Raw genomic sequence first — 25072 nt, 5'->3', positions numbered from 1 at the left:
TCATCCCACCTCATTCTTCTGTAAGGCACCTTTGTGTAGGCCACAGCCTGCTCAACCCTGCTCAGAAGCCCTGTGAAAACCTGCTGTGAGAGGATGAGTAAGAAGCAGCCTGGAATATAGCTTGCTTTTATCAACCTGGAGGTCTTAGTTGGTTTTGCCAAAAGTGATAGGGCAGAAGTTGGATTGGTGTAGCTGGAGGAGCTAGTGGAGGTAAAGAAATGATACAGCGAGTAGAGACAATTCTTAGTTTGACTGCAAAGAGCAAAGGCAGATTGTTTGGTTGGAGGGACGTGGAATTGATGGACTTTTTCTGTTTTTTGAGAGGTTGTTTTGTTTTGTTTTTTTGCGATACGCGGGCCTTTCCCGTTGCGGAGCACAGGCTCTGGACGTGCAGGCTCAGCGGCCATGGCTTACGGGCCCAGCCACTCCGCAGCTTGTGGGATCTTCCTGGACCAGGGCATGAACCCGCGTCCCCTGCATCGGCAGGCAGACTCTCAACCACTGTGCCACCAGGGAAGCCCTGGGTGTTTTTAAATTTTTAAAAATATTTTTATTTTTTTTCGATACGCTGGCCTCTCACTGTTGTGGCCTCTCCTGCTGCGGCAGGCGGACTCTCAACCGCTGCGCCACCAGGGAAGCCCCCTGGGTGTTTTTTTAAAATATGTTTTTGTATTCTTACATTGGAGATATTAGAAAATTTTACATGTTTAAGGAGAGCATTCAGTTTGGTGGGAAAGGTAGACTCCCTAGGAGAAAGACTATTTGTGAAAAGGTATGAGAAGGTAGACATAGAATCCTAATCAAGGCCTAGAGTTGGGTGCAGGTGTGTTATGGTATCTTTTTTTTTTTTTTTCCCCCTTGGTTAAGTAGAAAGAGAGAATTTGTCAGGGATTTAGGAGAGTATTTTGGAATCTGAAGAGAATGGGGAATGTCTGGATAGTGCATGTGGGAGATGAACATTGGAGGACCTGGGGATGTGGTGCTTGGCATTGATGGATGATGGAATTGATAATTGGGTTTATGCAGGGTTGGGATTTTGCCAGATTGGTGTGAGGGAAATGTTAAGGCAGGTTAAGGGAATTGGCAAGAGTTATTGAAATGATAAACCATGAAAAACTGGTTAAAGAAGGAAGTTAAGAAGAAAAAAGTACTTGAATTGGAAAAAAGTAGAGAGAATCACTGGAATTAAAGTTACTAAAAAAACCTTTAGAGTGGTATTGAGAAAGTGTGAGTAGTAGAGAGTTGTCAAAAGCAAAGCAAGTCATTGGGGGCATTGAGCAAGAAGAACTGAAAAGGGCTTGTGGGATTTTAGAGACAAGTAAGCCACCAGTGGCAGTTGCTACTGGGGCAGGAGCAGTTTCTGTGGAGTGCTGAGGGTGGGACCCTGGTTATAGTGAGTTGGAAAGTGAGTGATGGCAAGGAAAAGAAATTTTCAAGAGGTTTGGCTGTGAAGAATCTATCTAGACAATTAACTTTAGAAGGAGAGAATTAATGTTTTTGTTTTTTTAGAGGAAAGACCTGAATGTGTTCATATGTTGATGTTGTGATGAGCATTGGGAAAGTCAGATGCAAGGCATACTCCAGAAGGTAGGGGAATGTATGAATCCAAAGGGTTACTGCAGATAGGAGGTTTACTTGTTCCATTATGTGAGTGTGATGGGAAGAAATGTTCTGTGTGCAGACATAGGTAAATTTGTAGATTGCTGGAAGGAGGTTGGCAGGCAGTGGTGGAGTGTTGAAGAACTTGAAAGTTAGAACTGAGTTGAGTTCTTGCTCTGCCTTTAATTAGCTGTGCTGCTTTAGGTAAGTTATGGAATCTTTGTTACCTCATCTGTAAGAAGGTAACTTACCATCTTCAGTAATCACAATAGGATTATGTTGAAGATTAAATGAGGTGTTAAATGTATGTAAACTGCTTGGGGAGGTTGCCTACCAGACTTTATTATGAGCTCAGAATTTAGTTCTTACTATTCAGAGTGCTGTAGAAAAACTTGTATTTCTAATATAGCAAGAGTCTGTAAGGTTATCAGTGGTAGTGCTGGGGGAAGGAGAAAAGTGCAGAAAGTTTGAAAGCTGTTTTGGAAAGCAGAAAACCCTGGCTAGGGAGTCACGGGCAGCATTGAAGGGAGTGGTGTATTCACCAGCCTTTACACTGAAGATACTTATGCACATGAAGCAAAGGTTAAAATCTAATGTAGTACCCTCCTAGTTACTTTGTTTGTCCTTTGTGGTTAATATGATTAGAGGTCTGTCAATAGAGGCTGTTTGAGATTCCTTGGGAGGGATATAAACTATACTGAAGTTGAATCTTTTCTATGTTTTGCTTAAAGATATTATATAAAAACAAAATTTACAACCCTTTAAATTTTGGGTTAGAGTATATTCAGTCATATAGGTACAGAGTTAGAGAGAGCATGTCTGTAAGACCACCCTTACTTCTGATAGTTGCAAGTTTGGGAGTCCCCAAGACCATTCCTGGGTTGGATAATTCACCGGAAGGACTTATAGGACTCATTGAAAGCTGTTATACTCATGGTTACAGTTTATTACAGCTATAGGATACAGATTAAAATCAACCAAGGGTAAAGGTACATAGGGCAGAGTTTACGACAGTTCCAAATGTGGAGCTTCTCCCCGTGGAGTAGTGAGCAGTGTTACTTTCCTGGTATTGATGGGTGATAATACGTATGGAGTATTACCAGCCATGGAAGCCCAGCCCAGCCTTGGTGTCCAGAGTTCGTATTTGGGCTCCATGATTGACTGCCCACATGCACGAACTTAGTTTCCAGCCCTACTAGAGGTTGAGTTGATCCGTGTGACTCAAAGGCCCCACCATACATAGATCACATTGTTATACTTTCTAGTGTGACCCAAAGTTCCCAGGTGGACGAGGGCACTCTTTTTTTTTCTTAACTTATTTATTTATTTTTGGCTCTTTTGGGTCTTAATTGCTGCCTGTGGGCTTTCTCTAGTTGCAGCGAGTAGGGGTTCCTCTTCGTTGGGATGCGTGGGCTTCTCATTGCAGTGGTTTCTCTAGCTGCGGAGCACTGGCTCCGGGCTTCAGTAGTTGTGGCTTGCGGGCTCTGGAGCGCAGGCTCAGCAGTTGTGACGCACGGGCTTAGTTGCTCCACGGCATGTGGGATCTTCCCGGACCAGGGCTCGAACCCGTGTCCCCTGCATTGGCAGGCAGATTCTTAACCACTGTGCCACGGGGGAAGCCCAAGGGCACTCTTATTAGGCATTATATTCCAAGAGTTTAGAGATTACCTTCCAGAAGCCAAGGGTTAAGGCCAGACCTCTCTTTGGGCAAGGTAAAATTCTTTACAGTTTTACAACAATTGTTAAATATATTTTTATATTTTGAGGCTGCAGAAACTAATTAGTTGATGTTTGATTGATGATTAAAAGTTGGTAATAAAGAACCCATAAATTGTATGGGTTTGGTATCGTAGACACTTAATACTTAAGTAGCTAAGGAAGTTTCATTAAGAAATACTAGCTGTTAATATTTATAGTAAAATTGAGGTAAACATAATTTTGGCATGATGGTTCAATTCTGTTATATTAAATTTGAACTTACTGTTTTCTCCTGTGGAAACAGTTTCATATAATGAAGTCCCTGAGCCTCCCAAGTGAATTCTTTAGCCATAGACTCATATTTTAGAGCAATGTCTCTAATGTGAAAGTACACAAGCCTCAGAGTTATGCATAGTTTCACCTTTTCTCTTATACTTTTTTGAAAGTATGTCTGAATCCAGGTGAGTAAGAGATATCACAGAGATAACCTTGAATTTATTTATTTATTTATGTATTTTTGCGGTACGCAGGCCTCTCCCGTTGCGGAGCACAGGCTCCGGACGTGCAGGCCCAGCGGCCATGGCTCACGGGCCCAGCTGCTCTGCGGCATGTGGGATATTCCCGGACCGGGGCACGAACCCGTGTCCCCTGCATCGGCAGGCGGGCTCTCAACCACTGCGCCACCAGGGAAGCCCTTGAATTTATTTTTAACAAGTAAATCAGTTTTAGTGGTATTAACTGTTAGTATGAAAAACTCACAGCATATCCTACAACTGCTTTGTGACAGTGATGCTATACATCTTTGAGTACCATTGCTTTAGAGAATAAATGCATTCCCACCTCATTGGCTTTAGTGCAAATATCATTTCCTAGTTGATATCCATTACAAATTAGATCTCACCATGAGAACGAAATCCCTTAATAAGCCTAGTTAAAAACAACTTGAAGCAATATGATGCTTATTCCGGTGGCACCACTAGGTGTGGTGTTTGCATCAAGTCATTTCCAGGTGCTTTATGGAAATGTTTTCTGATAGGGAATTCCCTGACTTCACATTTCCAGGCTGACTTTTCCCCCTTAAGAACTGGACCACAAGACCACACTTAGCCAGGAGATACTTAACTATCCCCTAACACGTGGTAGGTTGTTGACGTGAGGTCTGAGGGCTTGGGTCATTGAAAATGAATAACCTCTTAGATTTATTACATTTTCTGTATATTGAGAATAGGTGACTAAAATGAGCGGTAACTATATTTGCATGTGATTTGTATGTTATAGTTAACATTTAAATTCTTTTGTACTAAAAATTTTTTTGTTGCCACCTTAAGCCTCTGTTCTCTAAGGCATAGAGTGGCATGTGCCATCTCAGTTTTTGCTTCAACATATAAACCCTAGAGGGCCATAGTGCAATTAAAAGCACCTAACCCATAAATGATATTTGCTTCATGTTTGAACAACAAATGTTTTAACCCACTGTCTTCACTAATATTGTAACTACTGTCTTACAGATTGACTTGATGCAAAAACATCACAAAGGCTCCATATTATACAGTATGCGATTTTTGAGGTATGAGCTTTAGAAACTTACCTCTCATGTGGCATGTACATCAGGCTTTAACTTCAGTTTAATCATTTTGGGGAATTTATGCATTTCTTTTTTTTCCCTCTCTCTCTCCATAATATTTTTAGAGTATTAAAGGGGCTGTGGAGGTATTTTTGGATTCTTGCTAGGATACTTAGTCTTAACAGATACATTTTCTTTTTATCACTAAATTGAGACACTAATTCTGGCAGATGATAGCTTTTTCAGCCCTTATAACTAGCTTAACATTTATGCCTGCCTCTTTGAGTTCAAATCTGCATTTTCTATTTTGTGCCTTTGATTGCCTCATTTTAAGTGCTCATTTCCGTTCTTAACAGTTTTCTATTTATTGGACTGGGATGATCTTGTTGGTGCTAACTGCCTGATATTGACTTTTTGAGAACTAAGCTGTCTAGATATTATAAAAATAGAGATTTCATATAAATGCTGAACTATTTTGTGATTTTGGGTTCAGAATACCTATAACTTGAATTCTGGTTAGAAATATTTTGATCAGTTTATATTAGAAGAACTTAGCAACCAGGGAGTTTTTAGACAGTTCTGAGACGGTAGTTCTACCCTAGTGAATTTTTTGCTATATTTCTGAAAACCCAAATTCTGAAAAAAAAAAAAAAAACTTGGTGTTTATTACTAATGAGATTTAAAAACGTATATTTCTAACAAATTGGGAGGTTGTTCCTGTTTTTTTTCAGTTTAGTTTGAAATCAGTGCTTCCTAGTTAGCAATGGATTTGTTGGTAGCTGTAGATTGCTTAATTTCTTCAGTGAAGAAGTTAAAATCAGCTATTGTATATTGAGTATAAAAACTTGTTTTGATCATATTCATATGTTTGTGAACTATTTATATTTATTTGTTTAGACTGAAAACCTTGAGTATATTTACTATTATGGTCATAATAACTTCAAGTGTACCTTGTAAGCTAAGTATTTCTTAAGAACTTATCTTTCTTAAGCCTCACAATAACATTACATAATAGATAGGTATTATCCCCATTTTATGCAAAAGACAACTGAGGCTTGGAAATTAAGTTCCTTGTGCAGAATCACACATACCTTTTCAGTGCTAGAGCTGGGATTTGAGCCCAGACCTTTTTTAACCCATATTCGCTATTGCCTTGTGTTTACTGGTATGTCACCAGAAAAAGATACAAATATTTAACTCTCAATGGTAAGAGTAGTATATGTGATGCATAAGCATAATGAAAATTAGAAATTCAGATTATTTAGATATTAATTTAAATATTGATAGACAAGTTATCTTGATGGTTTAGAATTATTTTATTCATTCATTTACTAACAGCTTCCTTTTCTAAGTTGTGTTAGATGCTATATGTATAGACAGGTTCAAAATCTGCCAGAAAAGCTCATAAGTTCTCTTTTATTTTTCAGTTCCCTTTTAGAAATTAATGATATGTTATGGTTTATTATAGGTGCTCATTTAGTGTGCTATTTTAGATACATGGGGGTAGATCATTATGTTAGTTTTAAAAAGTTCTCATGCTCCATTTAGCGGTAAAGGTATTTAAATGCTTATACTTAGTATGCTTAGAAAATATCCTAATACATTTTTTTTTGAAATTCCATAGATTTTATTTTTCATATGTTGGAAGTTCTGAGCTTTGTCAACAAGTGAACTCTGAATGTTTGAAGAAGATACTTCACTATGGAACCTTAGTTATATGCATAGTATGCTAGGGTTATGGATTTTTATCAAGTTTCAGATTGAGAGCCTTTAGGAATAATTTAGATTGGTGCCACATAGGTATCCAAGTTTAATTGAACCTATTTGTCTACATTCTATATTAACAGTGATTGCAGTAGGTACAGATCAGGGTGTCTGAGCCTATGCACCTTTTCATATTTAGTGTTCTTGGGGGGGCAACGAAAGGATGATAAACTCGAAATGAAATACACAGACACTTTTTTTTACACATAGGGGAGGGCCATGGGGGTTGAGGAATAGCTCAGTTTCTGCTCTTGCCAGTGTCCTTAACTTTTCCAGATAATTATGGGTGCAGCAGGTGTTTTAGTAAGTATCATAAAAGTGATTTTTTTTCCAGAAGATTGTTCCTCTCAGAAGAAATATAAATAGCAGAGGAACTTTTTTCTTGGTATTTTTCATATACTGCCATAGGGTAGTTAGTGTTTTCTTATTTCTTGATACCTTATGGTTGATGGAAGAATAAGGCTCATGAGAAATTATAAAGTTTAGCTCCCTATTTTACTGATGGGGACATTGAGGCATAGAGATGATCCTTAGATAAGGGTACTAATTTTATCCTGGGGCTGAGCAGCTTGTTAATATCAGGCATCTCGGATTATTCTAGGCGGGTACTTGAATTTTAAATAGATTATGGACTGCAACCTTCAGCTTTATTGGATTCCTGACACCTTGCTTTTATTTTCCTCACTTTTTATAATTTTAATAGATATTCTTTATATGAGGAATCTTCAGTGAAGTCCTCAGTATTGCCATACATTAAAACAATCTTTGCAGCTAATGTGTTCTTTCCTAATATCCTATTGAGCTTGCTTTCAAATTTCATTCTATAATTTATTTTCCCACCAAATAGTCAAGTTACAAATTGAGGTGAGAGAAGGAGAGAGCCACATTGCCATGAGGCAGTACTTTAAAAATAATTTGGTAACACATTGCCCCTGCCTGATATGTTGCCAGTGTTTTTTTATTTTTATGACTGGGAAGATTGTAATTTTTCCACTGGTTAAAACCCTCTTCTGGGAGGAGGAGATTTAGGAAGAACTATTCCTTTTATCAAGTCATGTGAAAAGAATCCTGGGACCAGGGTGACCAACTGTCTCAGTTTGCCTGGGACTGAGGGAGTACTTAAGACATGGAACTTTCAGTGCTAAAACCTGTTAAGTTTTGCATTGGCCACCCTAGTCCTGGTAGTTATTTATATTTCTGTATGGGTGTTTAGATAGCAGGAGGGGCTGAAAAGCTGGTATTTCATCCATTGACAATCCCTTCCCAGTTGAAAGACTTCTTATTACACATTGGAGTGCTTATGTATAATAGTAATGAGAAGAGAGAGGCATGTATGAAAGAAAGATTGATGATTTGGGTTATCAAAATGTTTGTTTAAAGTTGTAACCTTATACTCTTCTCTCTTTGCAGAACTGATAGTGCATCAGCCGACCCAGATAATTTAAAATATTCTTCATCCAGAGATAGGGGTGGGTCTTCCTCTTATGGACTGCAACCTTCAAATTCAGCTGTGGTGTCTCGGCAAAGGCACGATGATACCAGAATCCACACTGACATACAGAATGACGAAAAGGGTATATATATTTCCTTGCTGCTAGAGGCATGTTTTTTGTGCGTTTGTTTTTTTTAACCTAGCTGCCTCTCCCTTTCTTCCTCCTTGCCTGTCTCTCGCTCCCTCACCTCTCTCTTCTAATATGTTTAAAATATAAATATTACACACAGTGCTGTTCTTGAAACTTCTTAAGTTTACCCCCTTAATTAAAAAAATATTTAAATGTACTTTTCACACACGCAATACATAAATGCAGTTTCCTTGCCCCCAAAATGCAATATTATCACTAAGGCTTTCCTGACTACTGTCTCTCCTCTAGACTTCTGAAAAGTTTTAAAGTGCAAAATCTGAGTTAATTTAGTTTCCATTTCTCTTCTTATCTTCCACTGAAGATAACAAAATGAAATCAATGCATGCATCGCAGGGAAAGAGTAGAAGCCAAGGCTGGTTGAACGGCAGATTGGGTCAGAAGAACCTGAACTATCAGGAATTGAGTGAAACAAAGAGCCCTATTGAAATAATGTAAATGTTGCTGTTTTTAGGTGGCTACAGTGTCAATGGAGGATCTGGGGAAAATACTTATGGTCGGAAGTCGTTGGGGCAAGAGCTGAGGGTTAACAATGTGACCAGCCCTGAGTTCACCAGTATTCAGCATGGCAGTCGTGCGTTAGCCATCAAAGACATGAGGAAATCACAGGGTAAGGCTGGGTAAACTGGGGACAATCACACCAGCCTCTGCTGAGACATCTCCTAAATGCCTCTTCCTGTACCAGTGCCTTGCACCTGTGTGAGTTGGTTGGCTTACTGAGTTGAGAAACATGTGCAGGTGATAATTGTTTGCATTCCTTTTCCTGTGAACTGTTCCCTACCATGAATTACCACAAGAAGGTTTTTAATACTTTTTAAAGGAGATTTCTCTTAAAATAAGATTAGAAGACTGGGTAAGATTTTAAAGAAAGGATTTTCCTGATTATAGTGGATACTGAATGTATAGTGGACTCTTTTAACTGCAGCAAGTCCTTGAACTCTAAGGTGAGGGTAGGGGTGTACATGGACTGGGCCCTTTTCTAAAGTTAAATACACAGTTACTGCTTCTTGCTTTATAACAGAAGCCTCACTCTATAGGTAAAGTGTCTCGAAAATTCATAGGATTAAAGGTAACGATCTTTTTTTTTTTCTAAAAGAGAAATTTATTGTATTGGTAAAGCTGCTTAAGAAATCAAGATTTCTGATTTATACACTTTGTTGGATATAATTACTCTTTGGACATTAAGTTTATGACCATTTTTTCCCAGTGAGGGCTTTGTGTGTGTGTGTTGTGTGTATCTTGGTGAACATCTTTGTGTTTATAGTTTTTTGCAGTTTTAAAAAAATGCAGTTTTAAAAAAATTTCGATAAATTTTCTAAAGTGGAATGACTAGTCAAAGCCTATACTGTCTCATAAAAGTGTTTGAAGGGACTTCCTTCGTGGTCAAGTGGTTGGGACTCTGCGCTTTCATTGCAGGGGGCACGGGTTCAATCCCTGACCAGGGAACTAAGATCCTGCATGCCGAGTGGTGCGGCCAAAAAAAGAAAAAAACCACCAGTGTTTGAAGTCTTAGATTTAGGTATGATAGAGTTAGAAAGTGACTCTAAAGCTTATTTAGTTTAGATCCCCCTTGCAAGCTCAGAGTTATGCAGTTTGCTAGGGGCAGAATTGTAAATAGAGCCTAGATTTCCTGACTAGTAACCTAAATACATTTTTAGCAGTCATCCTTACTGAAAATAGGCTAGGGATTTTTAAAAATCTTATTCCTTCTCTCAGATGTTGTAATTTCTTTTATTATCTATTTTCCTTTCATTCATTAGAAATGAAACTGTCAGACCCTTTAATGTGGTTTGTGTTAATGTACCTCGGTTAATGATGATAAATTGTGCAGCTGAAAATTTAAAAAGAAAAATTTAGTACTTAAAGCCATCTTTATTAGTAGTGTTCAGCATTTTGAGTACTCCTTCTTGTTCTTGTCATTAAAAAAGGGAAGAAAAGTTTTGATTTGCCACTTTCCTTGTGGCAGCATACTTGCACATGGCAGGTGGTAATTAGACATTTGTTGAACTGAATATGTGATTGCCATTCACCAAAACTTTGTCCTAGGAAAATGATGATGATGTGAACAAGAGGCTCCCCTCCAGTGGGAGACCTAGGTGAGAAATAGAAGCATGTATCCTGTTTCTGCCTGATAGAGACTTTATCCCTAACCTGTTGAAGTTTCTTACCTATGCTCTTTACCTAGATGTTGAAAACAGTTTGGAACAGATTCGAAGAGAATAATTTCTAAGCCTTTCCTTTTTCTCTGTCAGTTGGTCCTCTGGAATGAGGTGTTTGTGTATCCTTTTTGAGGGTCTGCTGTGTGCCCGCAGTCTGCTGGGGCTGGGTTTATAGTAATGAACAGAAGTGTTAAAGGACCTACATTCATTGAGCTTTTATTGTCTGGTGGACTGTGATTTTTAATATACTTTAAAATATTTGGGCTGTAAAGTTTCTGTGCTGATTCATACTCAATGTTTATATTCACAGAGCGATCGATGTCTTATTCTGATGAGTCTCGACTGTCGAATCTTCTTCGGAGGATCACCCGGGAAGACGACAGAGACCGAAGACTGGCTACTGTAAAGCAGTTGAAAGAATTTATTCAGCAACCAGAAAATAAGCTGGTCAGTATAGTATGTTTGGAAATGTTGATAAGTTTCATTTTTCCATAGTTCAGTAGATAATGTTACCTAGAGTGGTTTTAAGAAGGGAAAAGTTTTGCTTCCAAGGAAAAATAATAGGGATTCCTTATTCCAGATTGATTTGGCCTGTATTATGATGGTCTAGAACTTAATGCCCCTAATGTATAATTTATCTATACAAATGTTAGATCCACATTGGTTCCTTCTGCTGTAAAGTGCTTTTGACCTTTTACACATTTATTCTGTTGTCCTTGGAATTTTTTTTCTGTGTTCCAGGACAGAATATCTCTGTTTTTCGTATGTGAAATTGGGGTAGGAGGTACATATTTTGTTCATGGGTAAGTTTGGTGGCCTGGGCTAAATAAATGGAAAAACACTTTAAAGAGTAAAGTACAGGAGGGAGTTCCCTGGTTGCCTAGTGGTTAGGATTCCGGGCTTTCACTGCTGTGGCCCGGGTTCAATCCCTGGTCAGGGAGCTGAGATTCCACAAGCCGTGTGGCCCGGCCAACAAAAAAAATAAAATACAGGAGCAGTTACAGATTTCTTTACCCTCCAAGTAAGTCTCCTAATGTTAAATTAAGAACTTGCTATAGGGCTTCCCTGGTGGCAGTGGTTAAGAATCTGCCTGCCAATGCAGGGGACATGGATTCGAGCCCTGGTCTGGGAACATCCCACATGTCGTGGAGCAACTAAGCCCATGCGCCACAGCTACTGAGCCTGCGCTCTAGAGCCTCCGAGCCACAACTACTGAGCCCGCGTGCCAGAACTGCTGAAGCCCGAGTGCCTAGAGCCCGTACTTCGCAACAGGAGAAGCCACCACAATGAGAAACCCGCACACAGCAAAGAAGAGTAGCCCCCGCTTGCCGCAACTAGAGAAAGCCTGCACACAGCAACAAAGTCCCAACACAGCCATAAATAAATAAATAATTTAAAAAAGAACTTGATATAGAACCGGAGAAAATTAATGAAATGGTATAGTGAGTCAAATAACATTTGGTTCAAAGCAAGCTTCCTCCAACCCTCCTCCCCATTTTATTATGAAAAATTTCAAATACACAGCAAATTGAGAGAATTTTACAGTGAATATCATAGTGTCTAAGCTCTGTCATTAACACTTTATCGAATGACTTTATCATATATCTCTCTACCTCTTCCTCTATCCATCAGTCCATCTTTTGTTTTAAAAATGCATTTCAGAGTAAATGAAACAAGCTTTTAAAGTTTTTTTTTCCCCCCCATTGATGATCACGGCTGTATATTTCTTATGGGTAAATTTCTTTCAGAGTCTGAAAGGAAACTTACGACACAATTGGGACCTGGGAATAATAAGAAAAGTAAGGTGTGGTCCAGTTATAATTTGGAGGGAAACACAAGTTAAAAAAAAAAAAAGTACACAGTGTTATTCTTAAAAGTATAGGAATCTGAAGTTTTTATTAATGTGTTTTTTTTTTAAGGTACTAGTTAAACAATTGGATAATATCTTGGTTGCTGTACATGATGTGCTTAATGAAAGGTAAGTAATTAAAAAGACTAAAATATATTTTTAGAAACTATTAAAAAGTGTACAAGAAGATAAACCCATTGGCTTCATTTATGAACATCTACTTAATGTTTAACTGGGTTCTCTTGTCATTTTTATTTGTGTAAAAGTATTTAAACAGTAATTACCACTGAATACAAACGAATCCACTTGAAAGGGAGAGCCATTCTTTTTTCTTAATTTGTCAACATGACTGAATAATTGAGCATTGACTTGTAGAATGACATAAATGCTTAATGCAAGTGTGAAAGAATGCAATTAACTTCTGTAAACTAGAGCATTTGGAAACTGCTTAGAGAGTAGAGGTGAAAGGGAGCCTCCTTCTTTGGGCAACAGTGGATTCAGGCCATCTATCTTCTGAGGCTACTGGGGTTCTCCAAAGGTGTGCAGTCATTTCTTCATATGGTGATTCCCAAAGAATTGCAGTGTTGGAAAGCATCCAAAACTCATCTCAGCAGATCACAAACCTTACTGCTTTTTGATGGTTTTATTTTATATAGTTTCTCATTAATATAATACTTAAATCAGTGTTGTCCTTTAAGTTTACTGTATTTAACTATTACCATTTCCTATTTTATAGTCCTTACATATTGAATATTACCAAGTATATAATTATATAGTGTGTTTTATCTGATCACTTGTTGCTGTCCTTTTCTGCAAATCAGTTAATGTAGTTTGAGATGGAATTTGAAGTCTGAATTTTAGTATTTCTAAGCCTTTCCTTACTGTTTGTAAATAATTGATTCTATAAAAGAAAATCTAAAGTCTTAACAAAGGTACTTTTGGCATTGCAGGAGACAGAATAGAGAGAATATTTAAAGTGGATAAAATTTCAACCTTTTGTGTAGTTTGAATAAAAATTATAAAATCATTTAAGACATTCTGTTGTAAGATGTGTCATTCTTGTCATCTTTGAAAGCTTAAGCTTTTTGTGTATTTTGTTTTGTTTGCATTAAAATAAACACAGTAGCAAATTGCTTCAGGAGTTGAGACAGGAGGGAGCTTGCTGTCTTGGCCTTCTTTGTGCTTCTCTGAGCTATGAGGCTGAGAAGATCTTCAAATGGATTTTTAGCAAATTTAGCTCATCTGCAAAAGATGAAGTTAAACTCCTCTACTTATGTGCCACCTACAAAGCACTAGAGACTGTAGGAGAAAAGAAAGCCTTTTCATCCATAATGCAGGTAAGAATTTCTGGAGGGTTGGGGGGAATGATGATGTGCTTGGGAAGAAAGTTGTCCTTAACACACATCCTTGAAGGGGAGCTTGAAGAAAGGAAACTTAGAATAGGGGTTATATACTGATTGATATATGATGTAAATAAAACTCGTGTTTCTGAATTAGAGTAAATGATACACACTGAAGGTAGATTTAAAGTAAGTTATTTTAAAAATTTTGTCTTTTTGCTTTTTAGAAGCTTTCTTTTGAATTTGCGTAGTACTAGAATCATTTACAGATTTGAAAATAGAAGCTCCATGAGGAAAGCCACGTAGAAGGGGGCTTCACATTTTTTGAGGGAGATAAAAACTAAACACCACAACTTTTTTTGGGCCTAAAGTTTTGATAATATGTCAAAAATTCTTATTCCTAGTGATATAAAATAAATAATTGTGTGTCTGAATTACTATTATTATTTTTTTGGCTGTGTTGGGTCTTCGTTGCTGCACGCGGGCTTTCTCTAGCTGCGGTGAGCTGGGGCTACTCTTTGTTGCGGTGCGCGGGCTTCTCATTGCAGTGGCTTCTCTTGTTGAGGAGCACTGGCTCTAGGTGCGCGGGCTTCAGTAGTTGTGGTTTGTGGGGGGTGCGTGGGCTCTAGAGCGCAGGCTCAGTAGTTGTGGCGCATGGGCTTAGTTGTTCTGCGGCACGTGGGATCTTCCTGAATCACGGATCAAACCTGTGTTCCCTGCATTGGCAGGTGGATTCTTAACCACTGCACCACTAGGGAAGTCCCTGTATCTGAATTATTAAAAGATCATTCCCAATTTAATTTTGAGCAAACTTATAAGTAATTAAATTTTTGTTGAGCTAGTGTTTTTAAAAATTTAGGATGTGGTGTCTTTAGAATATTTGATATCTTTATTTAATTTGCTTTTTTTATTAAACAATTCATGGTATGTTTTATTTTGGTTAATTTTAAAAAACATGAGAAATCTATTCTGTCTTTAAAATTTTTATTTTTATTTGATTATAGAGGTTGTGACAAAATTTTGGAAAAGATGCAGAAAATAATTTGTAACTAACCAGCATAACACCAAATTTGGCTTATTCTGCATACAGTTTTCATAATATGAACATTTCCCCAAGTATTTATTTTGAAAAATTTTAAATCCACAGGAAAACAGATGGGCTGGTACATTAAACACCCATATATCTTTTACCTAGATCTGTTACTTATTAACATTTTGCTGCAGTTGTTTTGTTTCTACACACACACAGACACAGACACACACAGAGACGATTTTTTGTTGAACTATTTGAAAATAAATTCCACACATCATGATGGTTTATGCTGTGATACTTCAGCATGCCTCTCCTAAGGTTAAGGCTAATCTCATATTAACATTATAATCATACCTAAGAAAATTAATTTTGTCACATAAGACAATCCATGTTCAAATTTTGCAGCTCACTAAGATGTCTATAACTTTTGTCTTAACCCAGGATCCCATCAGGGTTCATGTATTGATGAATCTTTAATCTCTTGAAGATGGTGGTGTGCCTCTTTAACCTCTTAAGTAGAACAATTCTCTGCTCCCTTTTTTGTCCCCCTTATTTTGTAGAATGTTCTATGTTTTGGGCTTGTCTGATTATTCCTTCCTGTTTAGATTCAGTTCAAATATTTTGGTCACGAATACTTTATGGGTTCATACTTAGTGTTGTATCACACTAGCAGGCATATAACTTCAGGTTCACGTAACTCTTAAAGAGTTTCATCACTTGGTTAAGGTGATGACCAACCAGATCTTTCCATTGTGAAGGCTTATTTTTCTCCCTTTGTAATTAGTGAGTAAATGTGGGCATGATACTGTGAGACCTCCTGAATATCCTGGTTTTTTCACAATATTTCACTTGATTTTAGCATTCATTCATATTCTGTGCATTGTATAGATTATAGCATTGGCTGTTGCAAAATGGTGGTTTTCTAATTGTAGCATTTCTTCTATACTTATAACATCATTCTTTTGTAGAGAAGAACTTTCCTTTTGGGGAAAAAATTGATTTTAACAAAAATAATTTTAGCTGCAAAATATTCTATAGGTAGTATGCCATATATTTATTTCAAAAATATATATAGTGGTAACATGAGCCTGTGTGTCATTCTTGTGTTGGGGCCATGCTAACCTTCTTTAAATCATTCCAATTTGAAGCAAGTACTAATATCTTAAAGTATAAGTCGTACAACATCTGCTCTATGTTTTGAATTGGAAAATTATTCTGGTACTTTAAAGACAAGTTTCCCAAGCACATCTTAGTTTTTCTACTTGAAATTTTAATCACACCCATGGTTTTGAAGATAGCACTTAGGAGCAATGTAAACATGTTACTTAGGAATAATGTTAACAGATGTTAAATGAGGGGAAAACAGTGGATTGAAATGTTTTCAACTTTTTTGGGAACTAAAACTATAGAATTTATTTTCTTTGATATAGTCAGTTTTGGCTATAGTCACTATTAAATAATGAACCTAATTTGCTTGTTTTCTCCCTATTTTATTAAATGTTCATGGTTTGTAACTTTTATTTTTTAGCTTGTAATGACCAGCCTGCAGTCCATTCTTGAAAATGTGGATACACCAGAATTACTTTGCAAATGTGTTAAGTGCATTCTTTTGGTAGCTCGATGTTACCCTCATATTTTCAGCACTAATTTTAGGGTGAGTTCCCTGCCCCCTCTTTCCAGATGATGGGGTAAGGGATTGACTGCATGTATGAGGACCTGGGGAATTAGATAGAAAACAAAGTTTCTGCTCCTTTGAGTATAATTGGTTTTAAGGTCCAGGATTGAATGATGCAATAATGTAGTTTTATAAAAAATACTATCTGTACTTGCTAACACTAATACCTTAACATACTTAAAGAAATATTTCATCAGTGTCATAAAGAAAGTTCCATTATTCTCCTGCCCTGCCCCTCCCAACCCCGCTTTAATGTATAATGTCAAGAAGGTGGGACATAAGATGTTCTAGGTTCTCTTACTCTGAAATGTTCCACAGGTTGGAATAGCAATAAGACCTTAAAATGATTAGTCCCCTTCTCTGTCTCCATCCAGGATACAGTTGACATATTAGTCGGATGGCATATAGATCATACTCAGAAACCTTCGCTTACACAGCAGGTGTCTGGTGAGTCATTCAGCATATACCAGTCATTTAAATATTGTGGGAAGGAGTGTTTGTTTCTCAAAGACCAGCTGTTAACACTGCTTTTTTTGATAATGCAAGAAAAATAATTGCTTCAGAGGATATTTTGGTGAAGATTACTTGTTAGCTAAATTTATCTTTTAAAAGGAAAAATGTGTACTTTTGTAGTAGGTAGGGAGAGTAAATACAGATTGTAGTGTTGCACCTGTGAGTAAGGACTTTATCTCAAGTCATTTGCTGCGTGTGCTGGTAGGAGATACCACAGTAGCAGTACCCTGAAGGGTAGAAAGGAAGATCCTGGATATTCTTGATTTATTGTTTTTCTGTTGATTAAACAAATGGATTAATTTGGAGGATTGTCATAAATGATAAAGAAAAAATTTTTTTTCCGTGTTAAATGAATGACTGATATGACTCACTTGGACATTTCAACTTGTTCCAGGTGCTGTAGTTTCTCATAGCTTATTTGGTGAAATAAACTTCTGAAATTAAGATATACAGGTGAGAGTAGTTCTCTCAATTCCACTGGCAAGTGGTCCCATTTCCCCTGGGGGGATGAGTGTACACTTTTGGTGACCACGTGTGGCCCTGGAGAAGAAAGCCAAGGTGGCCATAGATTGGCACATTTTAGTCTAAGTCCTGTGTGTAGTGACAGTATGGGTACTGAATCTACTTATTAAAAAAAAGGACATGAGATTATATTTTAATTTCTGGAGAATTTTCATTTCTGTAGCGTTAAAAGAGGTAGTGGTTAATCATTAGTATATTAAATGGTTTACAGGGAATTCCCTGGTGGTCCAGTGCGTAGGACTATGTGCTTCCATTGCGGGGGCCCGGGTTCAGTTCCTGGTCGGGAAAATAATATCCCGCAAGCCGCGAAGCACGCAGCACGGCCCCAAACAAACAAAAAACAGTTTACAGTCCTAATTTTATGATATAGGGCATGTTTCAAGAGTGGGCAACTTGAAAACCAGATACCTTTTAAAAGAATTCTCTTAAATATTTTTTTAACTTGGACTTAAAATTTTTTTCTACTCTTCCAAAATTTCTTGTATGATTCCTAGGGTGGTTGCAGAGTTTGGAGCCATTCTGGGTAGCTGATCTTGCATTTTCTACCACTCTTCTTGGTCAGTTTCTAGAGGACATGGAGGCATATGCTGAGGTGAGTATATAAAAAATGAAGTTATTTCCTAAAATTTCAGGTAAGAAAAGAGCAAAAACAAAAATCTAAAGCAGTGCTAGATTTATTTTAAAACAATTCAGATCACCTGACATTTAAGCAAAAATTATGAGACCATTGCCATATTTTAATTATTTTTAGATGTTTTTAAGTTGCCAGCAGAATTACCAGAAAGATAGAAAAATTGCAGGCCTAATTTCCCAAAGCTTGAAATAATCTTGGTGGCTGGTAGTTTCCTGAAGACATTTTCTTCAGTTGTTTCTTATTTTTTGTTATGAAAAAGGTGAATTGATATTGTATAAAAGCCCCTAAAGGCTTTTTTCTCTTACTTCTATTGGCAATCTTGGATCATGCTTCGGAGGACAAGGCTTGGCTTCAGCCACCTTTGAGTATGGAACCTTTAATACTACTGTTGAAGTGTCTATTATTGGTTCTTGGATTTCCTGGCCACTGTCCTGACTTAAACCTGCCATCTTAGTGTTTCTTCCCTACTCAGTTGGTAATTACCAAGATTCTTGTTTGGTGGTCAAGGCTTCCATGAAGATTTAGCTTCATCTTTTCTTTATACTTTTGCTACTTCTAGCAAACAGTTACTTCACTACTTTTAACTGTACCAATCTATCTGCTCCCTTTCAGAGAAAAGTGAGGGAATATTTTGCTTCCCCATGTTTCTTTACCCCTTTGCCTAGGATGTCTTGGTTCCTAGCACACCTTTAAAGCTGATCTGCTTCTGATAAGCCACCCATTCTAGTTTGTAGAGACTTCCCTTTGCTATCCCTAAGATTGAATTCTCTTTGATTATTTTGGTGCTTAATTATGTGTAGGTATATGTTGGTTGTAGTACCCCATTTTTTGCTAATCTTTTCCTTTGAGTATGTCTAATTTCCTCAGCTAGCTTATAAATCTGTAGGCTAGGTCTTCTAAGGTCTTATAATTTTTTAAACCAACCTCCTCTAAACTCCCCCAACCCCCCTTGCTCTTCATGTGAATAATATTGGCTTAGTATACTGTTGACTTGAGTGGCTCAAAGAATCTGTTGAGGTTAATATTTGCTTATTTAAATAATTAGAGAAGCAAAATCTACTTTTATACTTAGATTCATGTTTCCTTTTCTCATAAGCCAAAATTCCTCCTTATTTGTAAAAATGTATTATAAAAATTTAAAAATTGGGAGTTGTTTTCTGTTTTTTAAACGATGTTTTACTTAAATAAGAATGCTGTTGAATTCACATGTAGGACCTCAGCCATGTGGCCTCTGGGGAGTCAGTGGATGAAGATGTTCCACCTCCATCCGTGTCCTTACCAAAGTTGGCAGCGCTTCTCCGGGTATTCAGTACTGTGGTGAGGAGCATTGGGGAACGTTTCAGCCCAATTCGGGGTCCTCCAATTACTGAGGCATACGTAACAGATGTAAGTTTTAGTAGTCTTTAGTATCATTCAGCAAAAATTGCCTTTTCTTTTAAATGCTTCTGTTTATCTAGTGAGCTTTGTTATTAATCCCTCATTTGTTTAGCATGTGTGTAGGTGTCTGACCACTTTCTTAAATGGCCAGAAAAGTAGGGAATTCTATATCTCACTCCCCTCACCCCCCAACCTGATGAAAAAAAGTCCACTCTGAATTTTTAAATGCCTATGAACTTTTCTTTTAGGAGATTCTCTGTAGGTTCATTTATTCTTGTTTTTAATATGAATTTTAAAATCTTATTCTTTAGTTTTTTAATAATACTGAGTTTTGCTTTAAAATTATTGTGTCTCCTTTTAGTTTTTCAACATACTAAGAATAACTCTTAACAGAGAAGGCCTCGAAAAGTAATTTTCTCTAAGCATGACAGGATGAAACAACTTGATAGCCTGACATCAAAGGATATAAAGATATAAGAACTTAAACTATGTAATAGCCTGAGACCAATTATAAGAAGTAGCTAGATTGCCACATTTCAGCAGCCCCAGACATCAGCTGCACTGTATTACAGTCCAGTGATGAGTGGTTCAGTGTAATGAATGTGAGAAATGAACCCCCATCATTATATTCTGCTTGAATAAGAAGGGAGAAGAAACCTGTGTGATAGTCATAAAAGATTTAACCTAAATGATTAAAATTTTACTGCTAGTGTAAAATTCTAGCTTTTATGAGCATTTACTTTCGTTGAACACTTTGCTAGATAAAATAGGGCATTATATATGTAATTCTTGGTAAGTTAATTGTGTATTTGAGCAGAAATGTCCTGAAGATAATTAAAACCAGCATGTTAATATTTTGAAACTGATCCAAGTAGTTTAATATTTTTATTTTTACTGTCTAAAAGATGGGTGGTTGATGACTTTGTCAGTGTTGAAATAAAAGCAGTTTATTATATCTATTTATTTATGTATGTAAAACAAAAGGACAGGAATGTATCATTTTCCAGGATAGTTCTATATTAAATGTACTCTTTTATGAAGGTCTTTTAGGTTTTTGCCAAAAATGGTCTTTTAGGCCTTTTAAATCTATATGCAGGTTTACAAAAAAACCCTGTATGTAGTGGTTGTTGAATATTACAGAAAAATTTGAGAAATATTTTTCTGTATCAATCTTTTCTGTGTCTGTTTTTCTGTACTTGTTTTTTCCTAAGTTAGTTTTATTAGAAATGTAGTACATTGACTACTATAGTTTACTGGGGTTTTTTGGGGCTGGAAATGATAAGATTTTCATAATTCTCAAATAGGTATTATATGTTATGAATGAGAATATTTATATTTATCTTTACATAGAGACCATCAGTACATGAACTTTCATAAGCTAAAACCATCATGGATATTTAGTTTTAAAAGATTGATTAAAAGTCCAAGTGCTAGATTACGGAAAGTTATTCTCACGGCAGGTTATTGCCATGTTGTTAATACTGTTACTGTTCTAAGTTCTGGTATATTTCATGATTATTATGAAGATTCTGAACTTCAACCATTTAGTGACTTTGGTGGGGGGATAGGAATTGGGTATAAGGGAAATAGAGTATGGCAAATTCCATTCCTCTCACAATAGTACTTTAGAATACTTAGGCAATATCCTTTTTGTGTGTTGTACCAGAGATACCCTTATTATTATTCAGCCACTGAGAACTAGAATATTAAGAGACTACTGACAAGGCAGGCAGTTAATTTTCAATAGAAACTGCATTAAATAGAAAATATTTCTTGCTCTGTGGAAGAATATGAGTTTTTTTTAAAGCTGCTTGTTTTCCCCATTGCAGGTTCTGTACAGAGTAATGAGATGTGTGACGGCTGCAAACCAGGTGTTTTTTTCTGAGGCTGTGTTGACAGCTGCTAATGAGTGTGTTGGTGTTTTGCTCGGCAGCTTGGATCCTAGCATGACTATACATTGTGACATGGTTATTACATATGGATTAGATCAACTGGAGAATTGCCGGACTTGTGGTACAGATTATATCATCTCAGTCTTGAATTTACTCACATTGGTATGTGAATTCTTTTTTGTTTAATACGTTTATTCAGGCCCTTAAATTTAAATTGATGCGGAAGACGTTAAGCCCTTGTTTGTTTGTGTTTTTTTGCATTAATTAGTCTTATCTATATAATCTAGTTTGTTTTTGCTCTAGTGTCTGTGTACTTTTAGTATTTGAGAGCTCATCTCAGTGTAGCTGTACTTTTTTTTTTGGATGAAATATCATCCTTCACATGAGACTATCTAGCACTCCTGATAAATACTGTGTAGAGAAGGTACTTGATAGCTATTTTGAAAGACCCTGTTATGTTTTGTTTCTGAAACATGAAAACTTCTTTGATAGTTCTTATTATTTTCTTAATCATAAATATCCCCCCTCTCTCCGCCTTTTATTATGGACCTTTTGAAGTATATTAAAAAAAAGTAGAGTAGTATAATGAATCTCTGCATACTTAATACTCAGTTTCTATAATTAGAAGCACATGGCCCATCTGGTTTCATCTAGGCCTCCTACACTCTGCCTCCTCCTTGCCATCCCTGCATCCCCAACTGGATTATTTCAAAGCAAATTCTAGATGACATTCTGCTAAACATTTCTGCCATAGTTACACTTCCCTTTGCCAATGTGAAAAAAAAACCATGTTTAAGTGTAAATACATGTATACTATTTCGGTATCTAAACATTTTAATGTCACAATGTTAAGGCCTAAACATATAGCTTAGATATATTACTTTTTTCTTTAATAGATTATTTTTCAGGGCAGTTTTTAGATTTACAGAAAAATTAAGCAGAATGTACAAAGTTCCCATATAACCTCTTCCCCCAATAGTTTTCCTCTATTACTAATATCTTTAGTTTTAGTGTGGTACTTTTATTACAACTGATGAGCCAAATTGAGACATCATTATTAATTAAAGTCCATAGTTTACTTTAGGGTTCACTCTCTGTATTGTACATTCTATGGGTTTGACAAATGTATAATGCCATGTATTCACCATTACAGTATCATGCAGAAGGGTTTCAGTGCCCCCAAAATCCCTTGTGTTCCACCTATTCTCTCCCCTCTTCTGGCTGGCAACCACTGATCTTTTTACTGTCTCTATAGTTTTTGTTTGTTTGTTTGAATTTATTTATTTTTGGCTGCACTTCGTTGCTGTGCGCGGGCTTCTCATTGTGGTGGCTTGTCTTGTTGTGGAGCATGGACTCTAGGCACGCGGGCTTCAGTAGTTGTAGCACGTGGGCTCAATAGTTGTGACTCGTGGGCTCTAGAGTGCAGGCTCAGTAGTTGTGGCGCACGGGCTTAGTTGCTCGGCGGCATCTTCCCGGACCAGGGCTCGAACCCACGTCCCCTGCATTGGCAGGTGGATTCTTAACCACTGCGCCACCAGGGAAGCCCCTATAGTTTTGCCTTTTCCAGAGTGTCTTATAGTTAGAATCATACAGTATGCAGCCTTTTCATATTGTTTTTTTTTTTCCCTTAGAAATACGCATTTAAGATTCCTCCATGTTCTTTTGTGAATTGATAGCTCATTTCTTATTTTATTCTTTTAGATTGTTGAACAGATAAATACAAAACTGCCATCATCATTTGTAGAAAAACTATTTATACCATCATCTAAACTACTATTTTTGCGTTATCATAAAGAAAAAGAGGTGAGTGATTCATTGATCAGACTTTTGATCAACTTAGGTCATTGAAGAGTTTGACTCCTGTTCCTTAGTAGGCTACATAAATGAAATCGAAATGATAAATATTTGATTTAGAATATAGAAATTATAATGATTCACTTAATATTTGATTTTCATACTGTATACTTTGATGAGTGATATGCAGATAGTTTTTTCAGATTTTATTAAATTTGTCTTATTAAAATGTGACGTGTATGTTGTAAATAATACTTCATTGTTAGCTTCTTAACTGACTCCCAGTCAAAGCCACTATAGACTTTCTTTTTTTTTTTTTTTTTTTTTTTCACTATAGACTTTCTAAGTAGATGTAGGAAAACCTATCTTAATAAAATGCTATTTGTGTGTGTTTTGATACTGGCTTGAAAAAAAAAAAGGACTTTTAAGAAATTTCACATTTTCATTTTTAATTTAGAGGACCCTTTTTTAAATAAAGCTTTATAGATTTTAAAATGCTTACTGATACTATGTAGGTTTCCTAAATTGCTTTTTTAAAAATTAAGGTCTTTGGTGTTTTGGACAGTAAATTTATCCGTCTTAAACTGATGTGCATCATCACCATTATGCAGATAGTAATATACTTTCCATTTAATTATCACTTTCCTGAATTCTTGTTTTAAGGTTGTTGCTGTAGCCCATGCTGTTTATCAAGCAGTGCTCAGCCTGAAGAATATTCCTGTTCTGGAGACTGCCTATAAATTAATTTTGGGAGAAATGACTTGTGCCCTAAACAACCTGTTACATAGTCTACAACTTCCTGATGCCTGTTCCGAAATAAAACATGAGGCTTTTAAGAATCATGTATTCAATGTAGACAATGCAAAATTTGTAGTTATATTTGACCTCAGTGCTCTGACTACAATTGGAAATGCTAAAAACTCACTGATTGGGGTGAGTATTTACTTGTAATGTCTTTGTTTTATCCCATTTCAGCCTCTTCTTATTGCATGTTTACATATTTCATTTACCTATCAAGGCAGTGTGTCTACAGAATCACATAGATCAAACGGCCATATTTTGGTCATGCTTGGATAATTAAAATTGACAGGAATATTTTCTTGCCATTATGTTTAGCTCTTGCTTTCCTTGATAAGGTTTTTATATTTGTTTTATTTTTTACAAAATGTATTTTAATGCTTTCTCCTATTTACTCTAGCATGCTTTTAGAAAAATTGTCAACATTTTCCACAGGACAAGTTTGTATAGTTCTTTTAATATGCAACCCCTTCTTCCCCTGGTACTCTTTTCCTTCTTCCCACTAGAGTTAGTGCTTCCATATGGTCCTTATTTTTTGACTAACTACTTTTCTCTAGGAACATTCATATATTCTTTTGGAAAAAGAATAAAGATTTCCTGTAAGAAATTTGAAGTGACCATGCTTTTCATTTATAATTATTGCTGTGGTTAGTATATTCCTCCCTCCTATTGGACCTTGCAGGATTGAAAAACATGATTTATAATGAAAAGTAATGGGATATTATTAAGGGGATAATGTAGTCTAAGAGAGAAGGGAGGGAAGAGTCAAGATTTGATGTTTATATTTGCATGCTTTCCATATTGTTAGATCAGACTGCCCGGTGTCCCTCCATAGCTGCTCTTTCCCTCACTGCTAGGCTGCGGTAGACTCTTCCATTCTTTTTTTTTTTTTTTTTTTTTTTTGACTCTTCCATTCTTTGCATTCTAAAATTTGGTTGTTGAGAAATTCACATTGTGCTCAGATTTGAGGTTTACATCCTGCACTCTGGAAATGAGAGGGAGTCGGGACCGGGCAGTCAGATGGAAAGGAGTATCTTAGCAGTGGAAAGAAAGGGAAGGATGGAAAAGGCTTAGAGTGGCAGGGTGTGCCTTTTTTTCCTCACTGGACAGGGCAACTTGCCATTTGAAGTACATGGAAAACTGAGGAAATACGATCTACTACACTGAAGGGTGCAAGGGCTTTGGTTAGACGAAGGATCAGCAAATTACAGTCCATGGACC

General features: G+C 36.7%; 1 protein-coding gene and 1 non-coding gene across 6 annotated transcripts in view; one reads left to right on the top strand and one right to left on the bottom strand.

The window, feature by feature from the left end:
- Positions 1–25072, top strand: part of SMG1 (SMG1 nonsense mediated mRNA decay associated PI3K related kinase) — a 98127-nt gene that overhangs the window by 17211 nt on the left and 55844 nt on the right. For 2 of the 5 annotated variants that reach the window (XM_032604113.1, XM_032604114.1), the window contains exons 2-14: positions 4806–4864; positions 8036–8199; positions 8720–8875; positions 10735–10871; positions 12344–12402; positions 13397–13610; positions 16175–16300; positions 16696–16768; positions 17851–17948; positions 19203–19376; positions 21197–21421; positions 22961–23062; positions 23717–23986. In XM_032604113.1, coding sequence (XP_032460004.1) covers positions 4815–4864; positions 8036–8199; positions 8720–8875; positions 10735–10871; positions 12344–12402; positions 13397–13610; positions 16175–16300; positions 16696–16768; positions 17851–17948; positions 19203–19376; positions 21197–21421; positions 22961–23062; positions 23717–23986 — 1848 coding nt within the window. In that variant the 5' untranslated portion in view covers positions 4806–4814. Of the gene's footprint in view, positions 1–4805; positions 4865–8035; positions 8200–8719; positions 8876–10734; positions 10872–12343; positions 12403–13396; positions 13611–16174; positions 16301–16695; positions 16769–17850; positions 17949–19202; positions 19377–21196; positions 21422–22960; positions 23063–23716; positions 23987–25072 lie in introns of those variants that run through there. The other 3 variants (XM_032604112.1, XM_032604115.1, XM_032604116.1) reach the window with 3 other exon arrangements.
- On the bottom strand, positions 15708–15816 carry LOC116741083. The gene has a single exon (XR_004346053.1). It is a non-coding gene; the product is annotated as a U6 spliceosomal RNA (small nuclear RNA).

Source organism: Phocoena sinus, chromosome 15 (assembly GCF_008692025.1).
Source record: "Phocoena sinus isolate mPhoSin1 chromosome 15, mPhoSin1.pri, whole genome shotgun sequence".
In the NCBI taxonomy this organism is placed as follows: Eukaryota; Metazoa; Chordata; class Mammalia; order Artiodactyla; family Phocoenidae; genus Phocoena; species Phocoena sinus.
The sequence above is the reverse complement of the archived record's forward strand: the minus strand, read 5'-3'. Positions and strand labels throughout refer to the sequence as shown.